The sequence below is a fragment of the Vespa crabro genome, chromosome 18, assembly GCF_910589235.1.
Source record: "Vespa crabro chromosome 18, iyVesCrab1.2, whole genome shotgun sequence".
NCBI classification, from domain to species: Eukaryota; Metazoa; Arthropoda; class Insecta; order Hymenoptera; family Vespidae; genus Vespa; species Vespa crabro.
The window spans coordinates 648,121-667,591 of record NC_060972.1 but is presented as its reverse complement, the minus strand read 5'-3'; the positions used below and the strand labels follow the sequence as shown (position 1 = coordinate 667,591).

The 19,471-nt window shown below is 36.5% G+C and overlaps 1 protein-coding gene across 2 annotated transcripts in view; it reads right to left on the bottom strand.

Annotated features, from left to right (window-relative positions):
- Positions 1-1,180: 1,180 nt before the first annotated feature.
- The window catches only part of LOC124430322 (transcription factor sem-2-like), a 24,183-nt gene continuing 5,892 nt past the window's right edge, over positions 1,181-19,471 (bottom strand). Inside the window, exons 1-2 of one of the 2 annotated variants that reach the window (XM_046976692.1) lie at positions 6,997-7,233; positions 1,181-5,850 (exon numbers count right to left, since the gene is read on the bottom strand). In XM_046976692.1, coding sequence (XP_046832648.1) covers positions 4,447-5,814 — 1,368 coding nt within the window. In that variant the 5' untranslated portion in view covers positions 5,815-5,850; positions 6,997-7,233 and the 3' untranslated portion in view covers positions 1,181-4,446. Of the gene's footprint in view, positions 5,851-6,996; positions 7,234-19,471 lie in introns of those variants that run through there. The other variant, XM_046976691.1, reaches the window with a different exon arrangement.

Genomic DNA, 19,471 nt, shown 5'->3' with positions numbered 1-19,471 from the left:
ATGGCCTAGTCAAAAAAAAAAAAAGAAATAAACCCCCCCGTTACGTTTTACGTTACTTTACATTTTCGATGTTTAACAATCGCGTATTATTCTTTTTCTTTTCTTTTTTTTTTCCTTTTTAATCTAAAATTCATCCTCCTATTATACTTTCCTCCTCTTTTTTTTTTTTGTTTTGTTTATATTTTGGCCCTGTATGAGATTTTTGTACGAGAGTTTCGAGACCGGAGTTATGGTAGGCACTGTATTCCCTTTTCTTTACGTTTGCTTTTGGTTGAATTCTTTCTTCTTCTTCTTTTCTTCTTTTTTTCTTTTTTTCTTTTATTTTTTTTCTTTTTTGCTTTTCTATCCCTCTCTTTTCTCTCCTCCTCCCTCCCTCCATCGCTGTCTCTATCTCTATCTCTCTTTCATTACTAATGAAATTATATCGAAGAAATAACTTTCGATTTTGGTGCTTTAATTCAATTTCGACAAGAGAACACACAGAGGAGACACGACATACATACATACTGGGAAAAATGTAATAATAGTAGTAAATGTAAAAAAAAATTATTGATCGTACGTTGTAATAATGTAATTTATATCTTATACGCGAATTATTCGAACGCTATCTCTTCTATTTTTTTTTTTTATCTACTCATCTAATCGTCATAATCGTCGCGCCTTTATCGTCATCTATTTAACGATAAGATTGATCTTTCGATTGATCATCGAAGTAATGATGTAATAACTAATAATGCCGTCATTGATAATAGTAATAATAATAATAATAATAATAATAATAATAATAATAATAATAATAATAATAATAATAATAGTAATAATAATAAAAATGGTAATAATAATAATAATAAAAATGGTAATAATAATAATGGTAATAATAATAATAATAACACAATATGAATATTTTTTAAAATTATATAATATATATATATATATATATATATATATATATATATATATGATGTGAATCCTTATCATCTTTATCATTACAAAAAAAAAAAAGAAAAAAGAAAGAAACTCGAGAAAAGGCTAGAGAGTAACATTAGATCAAATGGAATCAACGAAAAGAAAAGAAAAAGAAAAGAAAAAAAAACCTGAGGAAAAAGAAAAAGAAATGAAAAGAAAATAAAGAAAATAAAATAAATGTATGGTAGTGCTATCGCTGGCATTATGAGTGTTCGTTGTATAAAATAAAATTAATCTATAATCGTTAACGATTAATAATAATTATACGAAAGAAAAAAAAAAAATGAAGAAAATGCTTAATGCGATATCTCATAAAAATTGTTAATAAGAATGTGAGATCAAAGTTTTGATTAGCGCGCTTTTTCTTTTCTAACACAGACACGCTTCGATGACTCGTCGTCTTAGATAATTAACGTAAAAATTTACGTGATGGAAAGAAATTGATGAGAAATTCTATGATTTAATTGTATGATTTAAAACTCAAAACGTTTTAATTTTCTCTCTCTCTCTCTCTCTCTCTTGATTACTTTCTCTCTTACTCTTTATTCTTGTATATCATCATCTCTCTTGTTCGATATATATATATATATATATATATATATATATATATATATATACACCAAAGAAAGAGAGAGAAAGAGAATATACACATTATATGTAAATATATTACATATTACAAAGCCACAGATGATATGAGATCGTAAAAGGCTTTTTATCGGACGTAATGATTACAAGAAAAAAAAAGAAACACCGGAAAAAGAAAACATAAGAAAAAGAAAAAGCTGTGTGTTTGTGTTTGCGACTTTATCATATCTCATACAAAAAGAATCTTGATAGGTTAACTCGTTCGTTATCATTAATATATTGATGATAGCATTAAACAACGATAGCAGAACGCGGAAGTCCGTCGAAATAGCATTGTATTAAACTTTTTCATATTTTCGAAACAATTTCAAGAAACAGAATGAAACAAAGAGAAAATGCAAATAAACAAACAAAAACAAAATAAAAAAAAAAGAAACGAACATTCATTTCGTCATTTGAGAAACGATGAAGATAGAGATAGAAATATAGATAGAGATGGAGATAGAGATAGAGATAGAGATATAAAAAAGGAGAGAGAGAGAGAGAGAGAGAGAGAGAGAGAGAGAGAGTCAGATCGTTCGTGTCGCAAAAAGATACTTTTTTAAAATCATTGGCTCTCTCTTTCTATTGCTGCTCCTTCGGCGGGCTTCAACGCATTTATATAAAAGAGGAAACTCGAAGAAAATAAAATAAAATAATAATAATAATAATAATATAATATATAATATAATAATATAATAATAATATAATAATAATATAATAATAATATAATAATAATAATAATATTAATATTAATATTAATAATAATAAGAATATGAAGAAAACGTATATGAAAAAACGAAGTTTGATAAAGTTTTCTTAGTCCGTCTTAAGCGACATATATAATCGCCTGTTCTCCCTCTCGGTTTTGGCGTTTTATACACACTAAGTATAAGAGAGTTAATATATTACTAAATATATATATATATATTTATATATATATCTAAAAAAAAAAAAAAAGAAAAAAAAGAGATATACACAACAGAAGGGGGTTTCGAGCCGTTCGAGCGACGATCATCACCGCGAGACGTGGAAACAAGTGGACCGATTTGATTTATATATATATATTTTTTTTTCTTTCTTTCCCCTTCCCTCGTAAACACATTTGTTTTTCTCTCTTCCGACCGTCGCGGAGGTATTAGGGAAAAAAGAAAAAAAAAAAAAGAAGAAAAAAGAGAGCAAAAGAAAAAGAGAAGAAAAGACAAAGTAAAAGTAAAAGCAAAACGAACGAAATGATCGTAAGATCTGTTTGAAATCATTAAGAAAAAAAATACATGGTAAAAAAGGAAAGCTCACGAATCCTCGTCGTCGTCGTCGTCGTCGTCGTCGTCTACGCCGTTATCATAATTATCATTATCATTATCGTCGTAATCATCTTCGTCATCGTCATAACCATCGTCATCATCATCGTCATTGTCATTATCATCATCATCATTATTATTATCAATATCATCATCGTCGTATCGTCCTCGTCGCGAGGATCGTTTTACTGCTCGGCTGGCTCCTGACAATAACACACTTCTTTCTCTATCCGCGATCATATAAATCGTGAAAAAAAAAAAAAAAAGAAAAAAGTTCTAACTTACTTGCTAATATGCTACAAATACATATACAAAATAAGAACAAAAGAACATATCGATTTGAAATCTTTCATTATACGTCGAAGTTAATCATCTTGGGATCAAGTATGTTTTTTTCTTGTTGAACAGAGTAACCAACGACGGTGAGAATCGGCTTGGAAAAGATGGAGGAGGAGGTGGTGGTGGTGGTGGTGATGGTTGATTGATTGGTTGTGGTTATTGGTGACGGCAGTTTCGGTGATTTCCGCGTCGACAAATAATAAGGATGGTGGTATATAAAAAGGAGGAGAAGGTTATAGGAAGAAGAGCAGCACCACCTACATGTTGGATGTTCAATCTAATTTACCAGAAAGAGAAACAGTGTGAGAGAGAGAGAGAGAGAGAGAGAGAATCTTATTTTTCATGTTTACACATTCTCTCTTTTTTCTCTCTTGATCTCTTTCTCTCTCTCTCCTTCTCTCTCTCTCTCTCTCTCTTTCTCTCTCTCTCTCTCTCACGTTTTCGATCTCACGATAATTTTCTCCGAGGGACATGAAAAGAAGGAATTCGAGTAGTCCGCACCAGCTGGCGATCAGCTGACCGTGGGTTTAAATTCGGTCGACGACGACGAGGGTACGAAGAATTCCATGGACGAAGTAAGGAAAGAGAGAGAGAGATAACTATGAAGGATAAATCGGAGGGGGTACCGGAAGAAGAGAAAGAGCAAAGGGAGAACACAGCTGGTGCCTCTTTTCCAGACCCTCTTTATATACATATACTCTCTCGATGGCCGTTTCCGGTCGTCCCTAAGGCATACTACCTCCCTCAACCCTGCCCCTGTCCCCTCTCACCTTCTTCCACCTCCCACTACCCTGCACCCTCTATACCTTACTCCTTTTCCTTCTTTTCGAAACGCCTCGAAGCAGCATGAGAACGAGTTGAAATATGTTTGGTAAAAGAATGACGTCTGGTGTCGGCCGCTTTAATCGTCCTGTCCCTTTAAACCGTAAAAGATGACGGGGCACAAATAGATAATAACAGAAAAAGAAAAAGAGAAAGAGAGAGAGAGAGAGAGACAGAGAGAGAACGTTAATGATGGTGGTGCGCTATGCGGTTGATAGATGTGCTTTTTTCGGAAAGGTGATCCGAGGAGACTCGTAGTTTGGAGAAATCGAGATCGTCGAGTCCGCTTTCGGTTAACCGGATAAGGGATAAAATATATATGCTTTTTTTTAATAGACGTAAGAAAATCGATCGACGCGTTGATCGAGAGGTAGTCGTCATCGTCGTAGATAACTCAAAAGCTAACCCACTCGTTACTGACCCCTATATTAGACAACATGTCCGTGACATCGGGCATGCAAGAAAATTCAAAGTGCGAACCGCTACTCGAGCTAGCAGTTTCGAATGTGTCAAGATCGGTCGTAATTGTCTCCATGTCGAGGTCCAGCTTGAAATCGGACTGTTGTATTTGTAAGAGATCGGTAAGAGAATAGAGATCGGCTAGGCTTGGATTACTTCCTGATACTTCCTCGAGCTTGATGGATCCGGTACTATTCGTAGAGGATGTCGAGGAGGTGGATGAGGAAGATGTAAGACTCGTGCCAATTGTCGTCGTTGCCGTGGCGAGAGTCGGATCCAAGGGTTCCTCTTTGATGGAGAAGGGATGTTGTTGCTGTTGTTGATGATGATCGAGATGGCACGGTGTGGATGATCTAACCGTGGTGGTGCTCCTGCCGAGACTGTCGACGTCGGAGTTTAAGAGCGACGAGGAGGACGATGAGGAGATATTTGAAGAGGAGGAGGAGGAGGAAGAGGATGATGAGGAGGAGGAGGTAGAAAATGATTCAGCTCCTCTGACGGATGATAAAAGTCTGTCCTTCGTATAGCTGGTAGTCGGTGTCGCGGTATTCGTCGTCGATGTCGTCTTGTAATCCATATCCATGATCGATGCGGACTCTTGCTTGATCTTAGTGGCAAGTAACGAGCTGGTAGATGGTAAAGGGGGTGGTAAACCGGCATGCGAACCACCGCCAACAATCGCGGCTGCGGCTGCAGCTGCGGCCGCCACAGCGGCTGGACCATTATCGTGATAATTGTCGTCGTAAAAGCTAGCAGACTCTGGAGAATCCGGCGTGTCGCAGGACGGACTGCTTGGTACTTTAGCCGTGACGATCGGTGGAGCTGGTGTATAGTCGAGAGGCCTCTTGTTAAGGGCCAATCTGACCTTCAACCTTGAAACTGGCTTCGTGCTCGGTTGAGCCTGCAACCTCTTCAACGATGGTGTCTGCGTGTTGTTGTTTGTGTCGTTCCGCGATTTCGAATGTGATAATGGCGTGGAACCGCCAATAGACGAGGAAGAGGAAGATGAGGAATTTGAGGAGGTTGACGATTTCCTCGGTTTCTTACCGGCGGATTCTTTAGTTTTTGGCGCCGGCGCTGGTTTCGTTGTCTTTTTCCGTGGTCGGTACTTGTAATCCGGATATTCCATCATGTGTAATTGCCTTAATCTCTCAGCCTCCTCGATGAAAGGTCTCCTCTCAGCCTCGTCCAATGTTTTCCAACGTCTACCAAGTCGTTTACTGATTTCGGCATTGTGCATATCCGGTTGGACCTCGCATATCTTCCTGCGTTCGATCTGTGACCAGACCATGAACGCGTTCATCGGCCGTTTTATGTGATTCGGATTGTTCTTTTTTGTCTGTAACATAGAAAAATATAACAAATGTGATTAAATGATTATTATATCTCGTAGTATACATGAAAACAGAGATTGGTCAAAAAAAAAGAATAAACGAAACAGCAATTCTCTCTCTCTCTCTCTCTCTCTCTCTCTCTCTCTCTCTCTCTCTCTCTCTCTCTCTCTCTCTCGCTCGCTCGCTCGCGTGCTTTCAAACGCGCAAAAAAGATGAAAATAATGCAATAATTATTCTCAGCTCGACCAATCCTCCAACATAAATAAAAACTCGTTCGATTTTAGCAAGGTACATACTACGGATCGTTTCATGTTACTCTTAACAAGCTTTCGATATAGTCTCTCCTCATCCGTTGATATTTTACGAAGGCTTCTCTGTAAACCTTTAAACAAGGCATTGCGCAAAAAGCGACGCTACGCGACGCGAAGGACCGTCGATGCAATTACGGCGATCCTTTGCCGATAGCACGCGCGAGCGCGCGGTAAGCCTGCTCATTGTTCGAGCACGCGCGTAATGCATATTCAGAGGCAAAAGTATTAGCTTTGCTTAGCAATTGGGTCGAGACTCGAAAGTACGTAAGAGAGCTGTTAAGAGAGAACCTTAGTCCCTCCGTTGCTCTCTTCTCTCTTTCTTACGTATGTATGTATGTATGTATGTATGTATGTATATATATATATATATATGTATGTATGTAGTAATATCATATAACGTTTCTATTGAAAATCATTATATGTGTATAATACACATATATATATGTATATATGTATATATATTATGTTTGTATTGAATCAAATTACATATGTGTAATGTATCGTAAGTCTCCATTAAGATGTATCGCACGTATACCAGTATATTGTAGGATTTTTATTGAAATGCATTACATGCGTGTATTATATTGTATGTATCTATTGAATATATTATGCATATATTAATGCATTAAATGCATCATACATACATACAAACACACACACATACACACATTTATATATACACATATAAGTGTGCACAAATATTATATATAATAGCAAAAAAGGATAATTCGAATGATTTGTTTCAACTCTAACACTATAGACAATTTAAAAAATAAGTAAATAAATAAAAGAAAGGAAAAAAAAAAAAAGAAAAAAGAAAATGCTGTATAACGTGAATACCGTTCCGTGGGAAAGATTTTCCGGTAACCGGTCGATACGAAACGCACGTCGACAGAATCTTACAACATAACGGGATATTCATGAGATATATTCCTCGACGTGCAACAACGAAAACACAACAACAATAACAATACACGACGACAACAACTATAACTACAACTAGGAACTACTCAACAGCGAACTATTACTAGCACGCTCGCTCGTTTATTTTCCGTACGCGCTAAATCTCGAGGACGCTCCTACTAGTTGAACGAGATCTCTCTTCTAGAAGCAACCTCCTCCACCTCCTCCTTCACCTCCTCCTTCACCTCCTTCATCGCGCGTTGTTATGCACGATTAGCCGTCTTAGCTGACGGAAGTATCAAGAGACTAAGGTCGAGCTCGTATACGCGCTCCGTCGCATCTAAACTCGCTTTGGCCACACTCACTGGCCTTCGTGAATTCCGCGCTTGAATCGATCTCGTGCACCGCACGCTTTTCCTTGTAGTTTTTTTTTTTTTTTTTTTTTATTGTTATTGTTATTGTTGTTAATAATAATAATGATGATGATGATGATGATGATGATGGTAATGATGATAATTATAATCATTATATATCACTACATATATATTTCTCGTATAAATCGTACATGTGTTTTATATATTTGTTTTTCTAACTATCCGTTTTATAAATCATTTCACGTTGAACAAAGATCTTGTTTTCGTTACGACAAATAAATATAATATTTATCACCAGTAAAACGAATTTTAAATCGTTTCTTCTGTTTTTAATTTATCTCGCGTAAATTTGAAATATTTATTAAATTCGTTAAATAAATAAATAAATATATGTATATATATATATATATATTATATTATAAATATAAATATTATAAATATTATACATTATATTTACTTATATATATATATATATATATATATATATATTTATTTATTTATTTATTTATTGATATATTATACTATATACAGATTAGAAGGTCGAAAATAAATTAGAATATGTATTGATATCATAACATCAATCAAAGTCAAGATGTATTCCTTAAGAATAATACAGAATGATTCCTCGAGAAAATTTTAAGGATGAAATTTCAAATCCGTCTAAATGACGTGTATCATAAATCTAACGTTAGAAAAGAGAGAGAGAAAGAGAGAGTTTGTATCATATATACATATCTGATATATAAGATCCTACTCATTAAGCGTTTAATAAACTATCCATACATCTCTCTCTCTCTCTCTCTCTCTCTCTCTCTCTCACTCTCTTCTACGTGTTGAGATGAATTCGTATTTTACATATATAATATATATATGTGTCTGATATACCCTACTCGTACTTAAACGTTTAATAAACTATCCATGTATCTCTCTCTATCTTTCCCTTTTTCTCTCTCTCTCTCTCTCTTTCTCTCAATATTTATGCTCATCAAGTTTAAGCCCATCCCCTTTTCTTCATGAGAACCAAGAGAAAGTCGAAAACGTAAATCGTTGCACTCATCCCGGATGCAACGACAACTCTCACGCAGACGTCTTTACCTCCTACGCGAGAAAGGCAATTCTACATGGTGGCAAAGGAAAAAAGAAGAAAAAAGAAGAAAAGAAAGAAGGAAGACGTAGCGCGAAAAAGTCGAGGATAAGGGGCAGAAAGAGAGAAAGGGGGGACACGCGGAATGGAGTGCAGTGCAATGGACGGGTGTAATAGGGGGAGGGGGAGGGGGAGGATAAAAAGGAAGAGGAAGGTGTCCCGTACAAGAACTTATCCTCTTATTCTAGGCGACGAGTGAATACGAAGGATAAACGATTTCTTGCTGGGTCGTTCATTTCCTCGTTAACTTCCATGAACCTCGCGCGCTTCATGTCCGTGAAACATGGAATTGTCATTTGCCACGCGAACGTGAGAAACTTTCAAATAGATCGAACGGACGAATACGAATACGACGACGACAATTCTACTACTACTACTACTACTGCTTCTTCTTCTCTTCTACCTCTTTTTTTTCTCTTCTCTTCTTTCATGGTCGTTTCTAAACTTTGTCATACCGTATACACATAGATACATATGTATTTCCGTTTTCAATTGGAGACGTAAAACCTTAACACACCTTTTTCGTTAAACCCCTCCCCCTCCCCCTCCGTCCTCCACTCATCCCTCTCACCCACGTAACATTATCTCGAAACATTTCCTTCCAACTATTCTATCTTTTCTTTTCTTTTCTTTTGGTTTCTTTTTTTTTTCTTCCATTTCTTCTTATCTCTTTGTCTCTTTTCTAAATTCTACTTGAACTTAGGTATGTACGATACATACCTCCTACTTGCATTTAAACAGAATACTAATTCACTCCCGCGCCCGTTGTCTCTCTCTCTTTCTCTCTCTCTCTCTTTCTCTCTCTCTTGCTCGTAGAATAATAATAAAATTACGAAGTAATAATTCAACTACGTACGAAAGAACATTTTGATGTAGAAAAATAGATAAAATTGTCTAACAAAAAAATTGTTTACGTATAAATAATTACGTAAAAATACGTATGAACGTCGATTTGCTTACGTAAATGGACATATGCGTGTGTGTGTGTGTGTGTGTGTGTGTGTGTGTGTGTGTGTGTGTGCGTGCGTGCGTGTGTAGATAAAATTAATAAACGATAAAATATACGTTCTATAATTTATACGATAAGATTCTAATCTAAATAAAATTATTTCACATGTGTGAACATGTGAATTCGATTTATAATCGATACAACAAATCCTAAGATTTTAATTTAAATGAGATACATTTATTCGCGACGATTAAACCTTCGTTGCTTTTTAAAATGTAACATTTTTCAAAGGACGTACTCAACGAAATTAAATACCCCCATGATAGGGCAATTTTCAATAATTCGACGAGTCAATCAGGAAAAGAATACAAATAAATAAATAAATAAATAGAATAGAATAAACAGGAAAGAGAGAGGGGGAAGGGAGAAGAAAGAGAGAGAGAGAGAGAAAGAGAGAGAAAGAAAAACAAAAAAAAAGAAAATAAAAAATATCACCGAAATCGTGATGATTAGACTTAAAACGAAACGTTAATGACGTATCTGCTTCAAAGAAATTCCCCGACAAGAAGGTATAAAGAGGGTTAGTAGCAAACGTGAAGGAGAAGGTGAGTGAAAAGGAGAAGGGAGGAGTGGAAGAGAGAACGAACAAACGGACGGACGAACGAACGAATGGACGAATGGACGAATGGATGGATGGATGGATGGATCCTTCTCAGATGGTTCTCGTAAATCATTAGCCTGCACGGCAAAGCGGCATTTACCTGCGACCCGTGAAAATCGTAAGGATCATGGGGTATATGTTCGAGTAGTGATCGAGCGTGACGACCGAAAAGAAGATCCCATCTTTCTCTCTTTCTCTCTCTCTCTCTCTCTCTCTATCACACACACATGCACGCACATGCATGCATGCATGCACATGCACAAACAAAATATACGTTTTTCAAAGAGAGACCCTGGAGATATTTCGACAGAGAAAAGTAGTAGTTATTACGTTTCGAAGGAAAATTTTAAGATTGAAGAACGAAAAAAAGGACTGCGACCTTATGGCATGCGCGATATCCTATTTCAAAGCACACCAAGAAAACGATTAGGGAATATGGTCAATATGGTCAAGAGACGAAGAAGAAGAAATTGAGGAAGAATGAGTAGTAGAGGGGGAAAGGAGAAAATGAGAAACCGGAAATGAAAAAAAAAGAAATATATGTAATCATTGAAAAGAATTAGAGAGAGAGAGAGAGAGAGAGAGAAGCTTCTGGTTGACTAATTTCCAATAGTCGTTCCCTTCGTTAGATGGATAGATCTATCGATCGATTGATTAGAGAGTACATCGAAACCACAAAACGTGCTCGTCCATGTGGGCTCCTCGAATTTCGAGATAATCACCGAGGTACATCTTCTCGGAGGAAGTTGGAACACGAGAAACAAGTAATTTCTCTTAACGACGACGTTTTCATTTTCTTCTATTATATGAAACATATAGATAGATAGATAGAGAGAGAGAGAGAGACAGAGAGAGAGAGAGAAAGAGATAGATGGATAGAGAGAGAGAGAGAGAGAGAGAGAGAGAACGTGTTAAGAAAAGTTATTAACGAGCGTGTACACGCGTGAGAACGCTGCCCGTTGCATAAAAATAAAAATGTGAAATCTATGAGTGAAATCTAAACGTGTAAAGGATATATATATATACTTTTATATGTATATATGTGTGTATATATATATATATATATATATATATATAAAATATATTTTATCGAGAGCGAGTTGGTACTATATCGAGAGACCGGTTCTTACGAAAGATCGAAATCAACGTCGAAATTAATCACGGAGACGGAGCTCGGCGATCTACCGTCTCGTTCGCGATTTATCCAAACGATTTCTGTCTCTCTTCCTTATTTAAATTTACCGCGAAAAAGCATGCGCACATATACATATACATATATAGAGAGGAACGTGCAAATGTAAAGATAAATATGCGTTACATTATACTATAGGAAATGTGACGACGAGTTTATAATAGTAAGAGTGAGAATAAGAGTGCGAAAAAGTAAGATAAAGAAAAAAAAGAGAAAGAAAGAGAGATAAAGAGAAAAAGAGAAAGAGATAAAGAGAAAAAGAGAAAGAAAGATAAAGAGAAAAAGAGAAATAGATAAAGAGAAAGAGAGAGAGAGAGAGAGAGAGAGAAAGAGAGAGAGATAACGAAAAAGAGAAAGAGATAGAGAGAGAGAAAGAGAGAGAGAGAGAGATCAGTGGAGACTGAGAGGAAGGGCATCGCATAAGCGATCTGATCGCGATTTGCGTTTCTTATTACATGGCGGTGTATGTTAATGCGACGACCAACACCGTAAGCTTCGCGTATTATACTTTTATATGTCGACGTGTTCGATGTTTGTAAGAGAAAAGAGGAGGAGATCCGCTTTCCAAATGTGGGTTACGATGGAAAATGAAAGAGATAGAAAAATACACAGACACAAACACACACACACACACACAAAGAGAGAGAGAGAGAGAGAGAGAGAGAGAGAGAGAGAGAGAGAACATTTATACGTGCTAATATTAGTTCATTTTAAAATTTGTTAATATCTTACAACATAATATTAATATTAATATTAATGTTGTATATTAATTCAATTTTTTTTAAACATTCGAATTTCTTTTTTTTATTTTTTTTATTTTTGTAAAGCACACAAAAACTCCATTAGTACATAGATTTAAAAGGTATAAGAATATTGCATATATAATAAGATAAGGTAAACGCATAAAACCAGCTTATAATATATTTTTGTTTTTAATTTTGTTAATATCTTACTAAGTAAAATTAATCTTGATATTTTCTGTTCAACTGGACTACGTTAATTCAATATTTTATCGATTTTCGATACTTTCTTTTTTCTTCCTTTTTCTTCTCTCTCTCTCTCTCTCTCTCTCTCTCTCTCTCTCTCTCTCTCTCTCTCTCTCTCTCTCTCTCTCTCTCTCTCTCTCTTTTGTAAAAGAATTTTATATTAATAAACTCAACCATTATACCGATTTAATAAGTACAAATACATACATATATATACACATATACATATACATATCGAATATATATACAAATATATATACATATACGTATCATATACATATATATCTACGTGTAACGAAATATAAAATATAAATGCAATGCGCCCAGACAAAAATTGATAACGATATCGTAAACGAGTCGAATACCAACCAAAGAACATTTATTTTTCAATCGGATCCTTTTTAAAACCACATTGCCATGAATTACATATATATGCATACAAACGTACAAAAAAAAAGAAAAAAAAGAAAAAAAAAAGAAAAAAGTAAAAGAGAAAAAAAAAGAAAAAGAAGAGTTTTGCACGCACGAATGTATAGCGAACGCGACATATTCCTCTCGTTGTCATTATCATCATCGACGTATTCGATAATTCAGCTTGGTAAGAAAGTAGAAAAGACTTATCGTATTTGTTGCACGCGACGAAAAGAGTGAAAGAGGAAGGAAGGAAGAAAGAAGAACAAAAAAAGGAAAAAAGAAAAAATGTACGAAGAACGAAAAAAGAAAGAAAAAGAGAGAGGAGAGCTTTAACGTTCGCGTGCATCGTACGACGGTGAGTAACTTGATGGCGTGCAACAAAATGGTTGTGTTCGGTTAGTATTAACAGAATGCAAAATACAAGAGAGGGGTGGAAGGAGAGCCCGGGAAGAAGATGGGGCTTGAGGTAGTGGTACAAGGGATGGAGGGAAGGGAGAAAAAAGGATGTATACTTTCGCGCGAATGCAGCTGCTGCCCTTGAGTATATATACATACATACATACATATTATAGAATTCCAACCCTTCTCATATTATATATATATATATATATATATATATATATATATAAATATATATTGCTCTCATCTCGTTGATTTAACGTCCTTGATTGAAATTGAACAAAACCCATCTATTGTAAGAAACACTCACGAGAGAGAGAGAGAGAGAGAGATTACTCGAAAGATAAGCCACGAATAGATAACAATGTAATCAAATTTTATTTTCATTTCTTTTTTCCAATGAAAGTAGGGAGAACGAGCGAGAGAGAGAGAGAGAGAGAGAGAGAGAGAGAGAGAGAGAGAAAAAGTGATTGGACAAGCAGCTGGATGACGAAGCCTCGCGTGCCTTCGTACTTGTCTATCTAAGATAATGCACGAGTATTTGTCGTCCGGGAGAAAAGCTGATAATCGAGACATTCGTATAATCGTCACATCCGTATTCTCGATTACGAAATATAGAACGGTGTACGAGAAGCTTCCTTTTGCTTACTTATTTAGCATCTCGTTAAAACATTCTTACGAATAGATACGCATACCCAATTTATATATATATATATATATATATATATATATATATATATATATATATGTATGTATATCTATAGAATATACACGTCACCCGTTATAAATGCAAAGATTATTCTCGGATAATTTACAAACCATTTATAGTTTTGACTCATTAATAATCTTTTACAGAATGGATTAGAACGCGATAGATAGTTTTATATATATATATACATATATATATATATATATATATATATATATATATTCACTTCCCTCCAATTAATTTCTCGTATTTCTAATTTATTTTAATTTCTAATCGTCGTTGAAAATAAACCGATACGCGACATTTGACATCACCGATCGTTCAATTTCTCTAATTTGTAACGATGCAAGATCGTTTTAGAGATCAATTTAAATCTATATGATACCGACGAAGAGAGAAAAGGGGTGATAAAGGAGGGGGAGGAAGGAAATGGTAGGATTGGTAAGGTAGGAGAGAGAGAGAGAGAGAGAGAGAGAGAGAGAAATGTCGAGAACGGATCGTTTAAAACAAGAATCGAAACAGGTTGCAAAGCTAGTTTACGCCCGTTGCACCGGCCAGTCGATTCAGGAAGAAGCGGAAGAAGGACGGAAAGGAAAGGGAAGGGAAGGAAAGAGAAAGAGAAAGAGAAAGGGAGAAAGAGGGGCCGGGGGGAGGGAGAGAGGAAAAGAACCCTGAGAAGGAGAGACACGCATATGCACGCACACGAACACTTGCGACGCATGCGGCGGTCAGCTGACGAGCGACATCCTGACCGACTGCGATAAATTCTCTTTCTCCTTCTCTCTTTCCCTCTCTTTCCTTTTCTACGAAGTGGAGGAGAAAAACTGGGCCATCGTCGTAACGTCGAACACTTGCTTTTTCTTCCCTTCTCTCTCTCTCTCTCTCTATCACTCTCTAAAACAAAAAAAAGGAAAAGAAAAAGAGAGAGAGGTGGGGGAAAGGAAAATAAAAAAAGAAGGACGTCAGGACCGACGAAAAATTCAAATCTCCCGCCTACGAGACCAACACGCGAAATACGATTTATCTGTCTCCGCGATAAACGATAAATCATGATTGTTTAATAAAACGTGAATCATCCCCTGAGTTGCACTGCGATTATGTTCGTCGATCGTTTGCAAGAAGAACAAGCAAAGATGGACACAGATAGACAGAGAGACACACAGTAGAAACAAAAAGAATTAGAGAGAGACAAAAAGAATTATATATATATGTGTGTGTGTGTGTGTGTGTAAATATATATATATAAAGAAAGAGAGGACGGGAGAATAAAGAAAAAAATAAAAGAGAGAAAAGAGGGTTTAAAAAAAAACAGAGAGAGAGACAGAGAGAAAGAGAGAGGGGGAGGGAGTAAAAAACAAAACAAAACAAAAAAAAAAGGAAGAGGCCATGTGCGAAGTATCTGCGATGAGAGATTTCGCAGCTCACACGGAATTACTCCGTAGGTTCCGATTATGAAACGATATGCGGATAAGCTCTGGTGCCGTAACGGCCGCGTAAGCGGGCGTAACGGTATTACAAAAGTGACAGTGAAATGGCGAGACGAAGCGGTCAGTTTCACTCGTTGAAAGCGATGCGCGCTTATATGGGCGCTCGCGTTCGAGCGAGCGTCGGGTGCCTTGCGCGCGCGCGCGCGCGCGAACTCGCGTAACAGAATAGTAGAGAGATAGAGATAGATAGATAGATAGATAGTAGGTAGAGAGAAAACAACGTTATAATAACGGTACGTGACGACGCACGTGTATCAACGCGCACGAGCGCGCAGCTTAAAGAGAAAGAGAAAGAGAAAGAGAGAGAGAGAGAGAGAAAGAGAGAGAGAGAGAGAGAAAGAGAAAGAGAGAGAGAGAAAGAGAGAGAGAAAGAGAGAGAGAGATAGAAATAGAGATGTTCCGTAGATATTCGACCGAGTTGTTAGATTCGTCGTTTTGAGGACGAGGAAAGGAGAAATAATACAAGGATATTTTCTACATATCTGGCCTTCTGTTTATTAGACGAAAGAAGATTAAATCAGCTTAATTTTTTTCTCTTTTTTCTTTTTTCTTTTTTTTTTTTTTTTTTTTTTTGGAGGAAACAGTAAAAAAAAAAAAAGAGAGAGAAAGAGTGAAAGAGAGAGAGAGAGAGAGAGAGAGAGAGAGAGAGAAAGAGAGAGGGAAATGATGATACGTGCTTGAAAAAGAATCGTTCAAGTTCGATAATTTTCTACGAATCTATTTCTTTTACGTTAAAAGGATACGACGAAAGTTTCTGTTGACGTGAAAAACAAAAAATCAATTCTTATACAAAAAAAATAGTTTTTGTCATATTTCGATATTTTGTCATAGTTATTATCGTTTGTGATTTACATACACAAAACGAGTAATGTATGCGAGAAAAATATTGTTTTTACGTGTTTATGCGATCGGATTCGATTATTTCATCATTCGACATTCAGCCATTAGATTAACTTATATATATATATATATATATGAGAGGGAGAGAGAGAGAGAGAGAGAGAGAGAGAGAGGGAAAGAGAGAGAAATAGAAAGAGAAAAATGCATAAAAAGTAAGAAGATATATAAATTTGATGATCATAATTTTAATTATAGGTGAACACTCATTCAATGTAATTTTTGGCCGATCAATCTGATAGATCGATTGGATCGACGACGACATCCAGTACGCGATTGGAATCAAATGAACGATTGAATGTTATAACTACGTTTTTCGAGCTTTACTTGGACTACCTCAAGCTTTTGTCTCGTAGCTTTGCATCGCAAGGAGAGAAAGCAAAACAAGAAAAAGGAGAGAAAAAACAGAGAGAGAAAGAGAGAGAGAGAAAGATAAAAGAAAAATATATACTCTATCCGCGTAGAAATCTAATCTCGATGACTTTGCGCGTCTACCCGACAAGTGCATCGATCTCGAAAAAGCAAACAGCCCACGATAAAAAAGCAAACAGCGAATGACCTTTCCCATACGACGGCGGGATCGTCTCCTCGCGATCGATCTCGAAAGATAAATCGCGAACGACCGTGAGCCGTGAGAAGATTATATGAAGATGGCAAAGTGATTTTATCGAAAGAAAAAGAGAAAGAGAAAGAAAGGGGGCGAGAGAGAGAGAGAGAGAGAGAGAGAGAGAGAGAGAGAGAGAGGGAGAAAGAGATAAATAAATAGATATAGATAGATAGATAGATAGATAGATAGATAATAGATAGACGAAATCACGTAGACGATCTAATCTCCATGACATTGCGAGAGCCATCGAGTGACAAGTGCATTATCAATCGATGTTATTCTATTTCTTATTGTTCTCACTCTCTCTCTCTTCTTATCTATCTTTTTGATTATAAATTCTTATTTAAGCGATGATAAATCTATCCAACTATCCATCTATCTATATATATATATAGTTATATATATATATATATAGTTACATATACATATATATATAACTTTCCACGTAACACAAAAACGAATGAGTGAGACCACCGAACGATTTCAAATGCGAATAATATTTGATATCGCCTCGGACGATCGTGACTAGCTTATTATCCAATTGAATATTCCATTCTAGACACGTTCGAAAAGCGGTAGACGAGTTTCTTAGCACGGCACGAAGAACGATCGACGGATCATACCCGCATCGTCGTCTTCTTCTCTACTATTTCTCGTTCGACTTTTACCAAGAATAGAGGAATACGAGAGAATATTGTAAGTTTCGAACCTACGCCGCGCGTTGGTTCTCGAGTAGTAGTATATAACAACGCCAATGGAATATCAAAATAGTAGTAGTAGTAGCCAGTAGTAGTAGTACTCTTGTAGTAGTAGTAGTAGCATCGATCGATCGATCGATCCCCAATCGCTGAATCATGGCTGAGCATCTACCGGATGTTCAATTCTATCCTATAACGCATGTTAAATGACAATGATAATGACGATGATGACGATGATGACGATGATGACGACAGAATTAAAAAAAAGAGAAAGATAGAGAGAACATGAATTCGTTATGGCAAATTCGATGAAAAACAATTATCAATTTCCATTTATGTCCGAATATACACATAACAGACAGACACCTACACATATATATGTACACGTATATCCATACGCACCGTACACATGCATGAAACACTTAAAAATACACAAGTCAGTTTGTATGTGACTAATCGAGTGAGTTCGACTTTGAGAAACGAAACTTTATAACTACATATCGCAACGATCGTTCGTTCTCCTTCGGTTCCGCCAGTGACAGTGTTGCGAACTTGCCCGAAGGTTGAACCGCAATAATTACGAGTAGTTTTCCACATGTTGCAATCCTCGAAGCGAACCTCGCAACAACTCTAACTCTCTGCGTTCGACGCGCTTAGAGAATTTCCTCTCGCTCTCTCTTTATCCTTTTTCTATGGAGTTCCCCTCTCCCTCCCTCCTGCCCTCCTCACTCTCTCGCTCTCTCTCTCTCTCTCCTTCCTATTTTATTTCTTTTTCTTTTTCTTCTATCCTTTTCTATCTTTCTTTTTTTTTCTTATTTTTTTAATCGAAACTCACGCACAACAGAGAAATAATTCTCTAAGAAATTCGTAGAATTGATAAGGAAGAGAAAAAAAAGATAAATAAAAAAAAGAAAGAAAAAAGAAGAGAAAGACCTATAATTAATCGAACTAATTAATAACTAATAATCTCCAAGTATTTTTCTTTTGCTTGTTCTTTTTCTTTATATTTTTTTTTTATCCACATACGTAATAGTAAAATTAATTCTCATGAATGAGAGAAAGTGTGTGTGTGTGTTTGTATGAGATAGAGATAGAGAGAGAGAGAGAGAGAGAGAGAGAGAGAGAGAGAGAGGGGATAGAAAATGCGAACGAACGAGTTTCATCAAAGCAAAGACTTTTCCAAGCGAATAATACTTCTCCTCCTCCTCCTTCGCCACCGCCGCCACCACCATCACCACCACCACCACCACCTCCTCCTTTTCCTTTTAGAAGTTTCATAACCGGATAACGTGGCTCGTTGCATCGCGCTTCGCTTGAATTCCAGGAAAGTTCAAGGAACGAACGAATGCAACGAAGAACGTGCACACGCTCGTCAATGTCGGTGTCGTCGGCGTCGTCGTTAACGACGACGCCGACCGGCCACCGTCGAACTTCAACGACGAATGTAACCTTGAAAGTAGAGTCGAAATATAATCGCACGATCATAAACAGTCCAGGGTTGGCTCGGAAAGACGTTCTCGACGATAACGGTCGGTGCTCATACGCAAAACAATTTTGCGTTTGAGTCAATTCACTCCTGCGTTTACTTATCGTATAAATACACGCGTGTACATAGACATGTATATATATATATAAACGTATCTAAACGATACGTGTTTATAAGGGTATAACTCCCGGAGACGTCGATTTTCACGACACCCGATGACAACGTGGTAGGATATATTACCCTCCCTCGTCTCGAATTTTACTCCTCTTTCTTTTTTACATACATAGAGAGACACACGCAGGACAGAACACAGACAGACAGATAGACACAGCACATACATGTACGTGTCATACATATGTGATATATACGTATGTACATAAAGAAGAAGCTATCGATAGAGAGAGAGAGA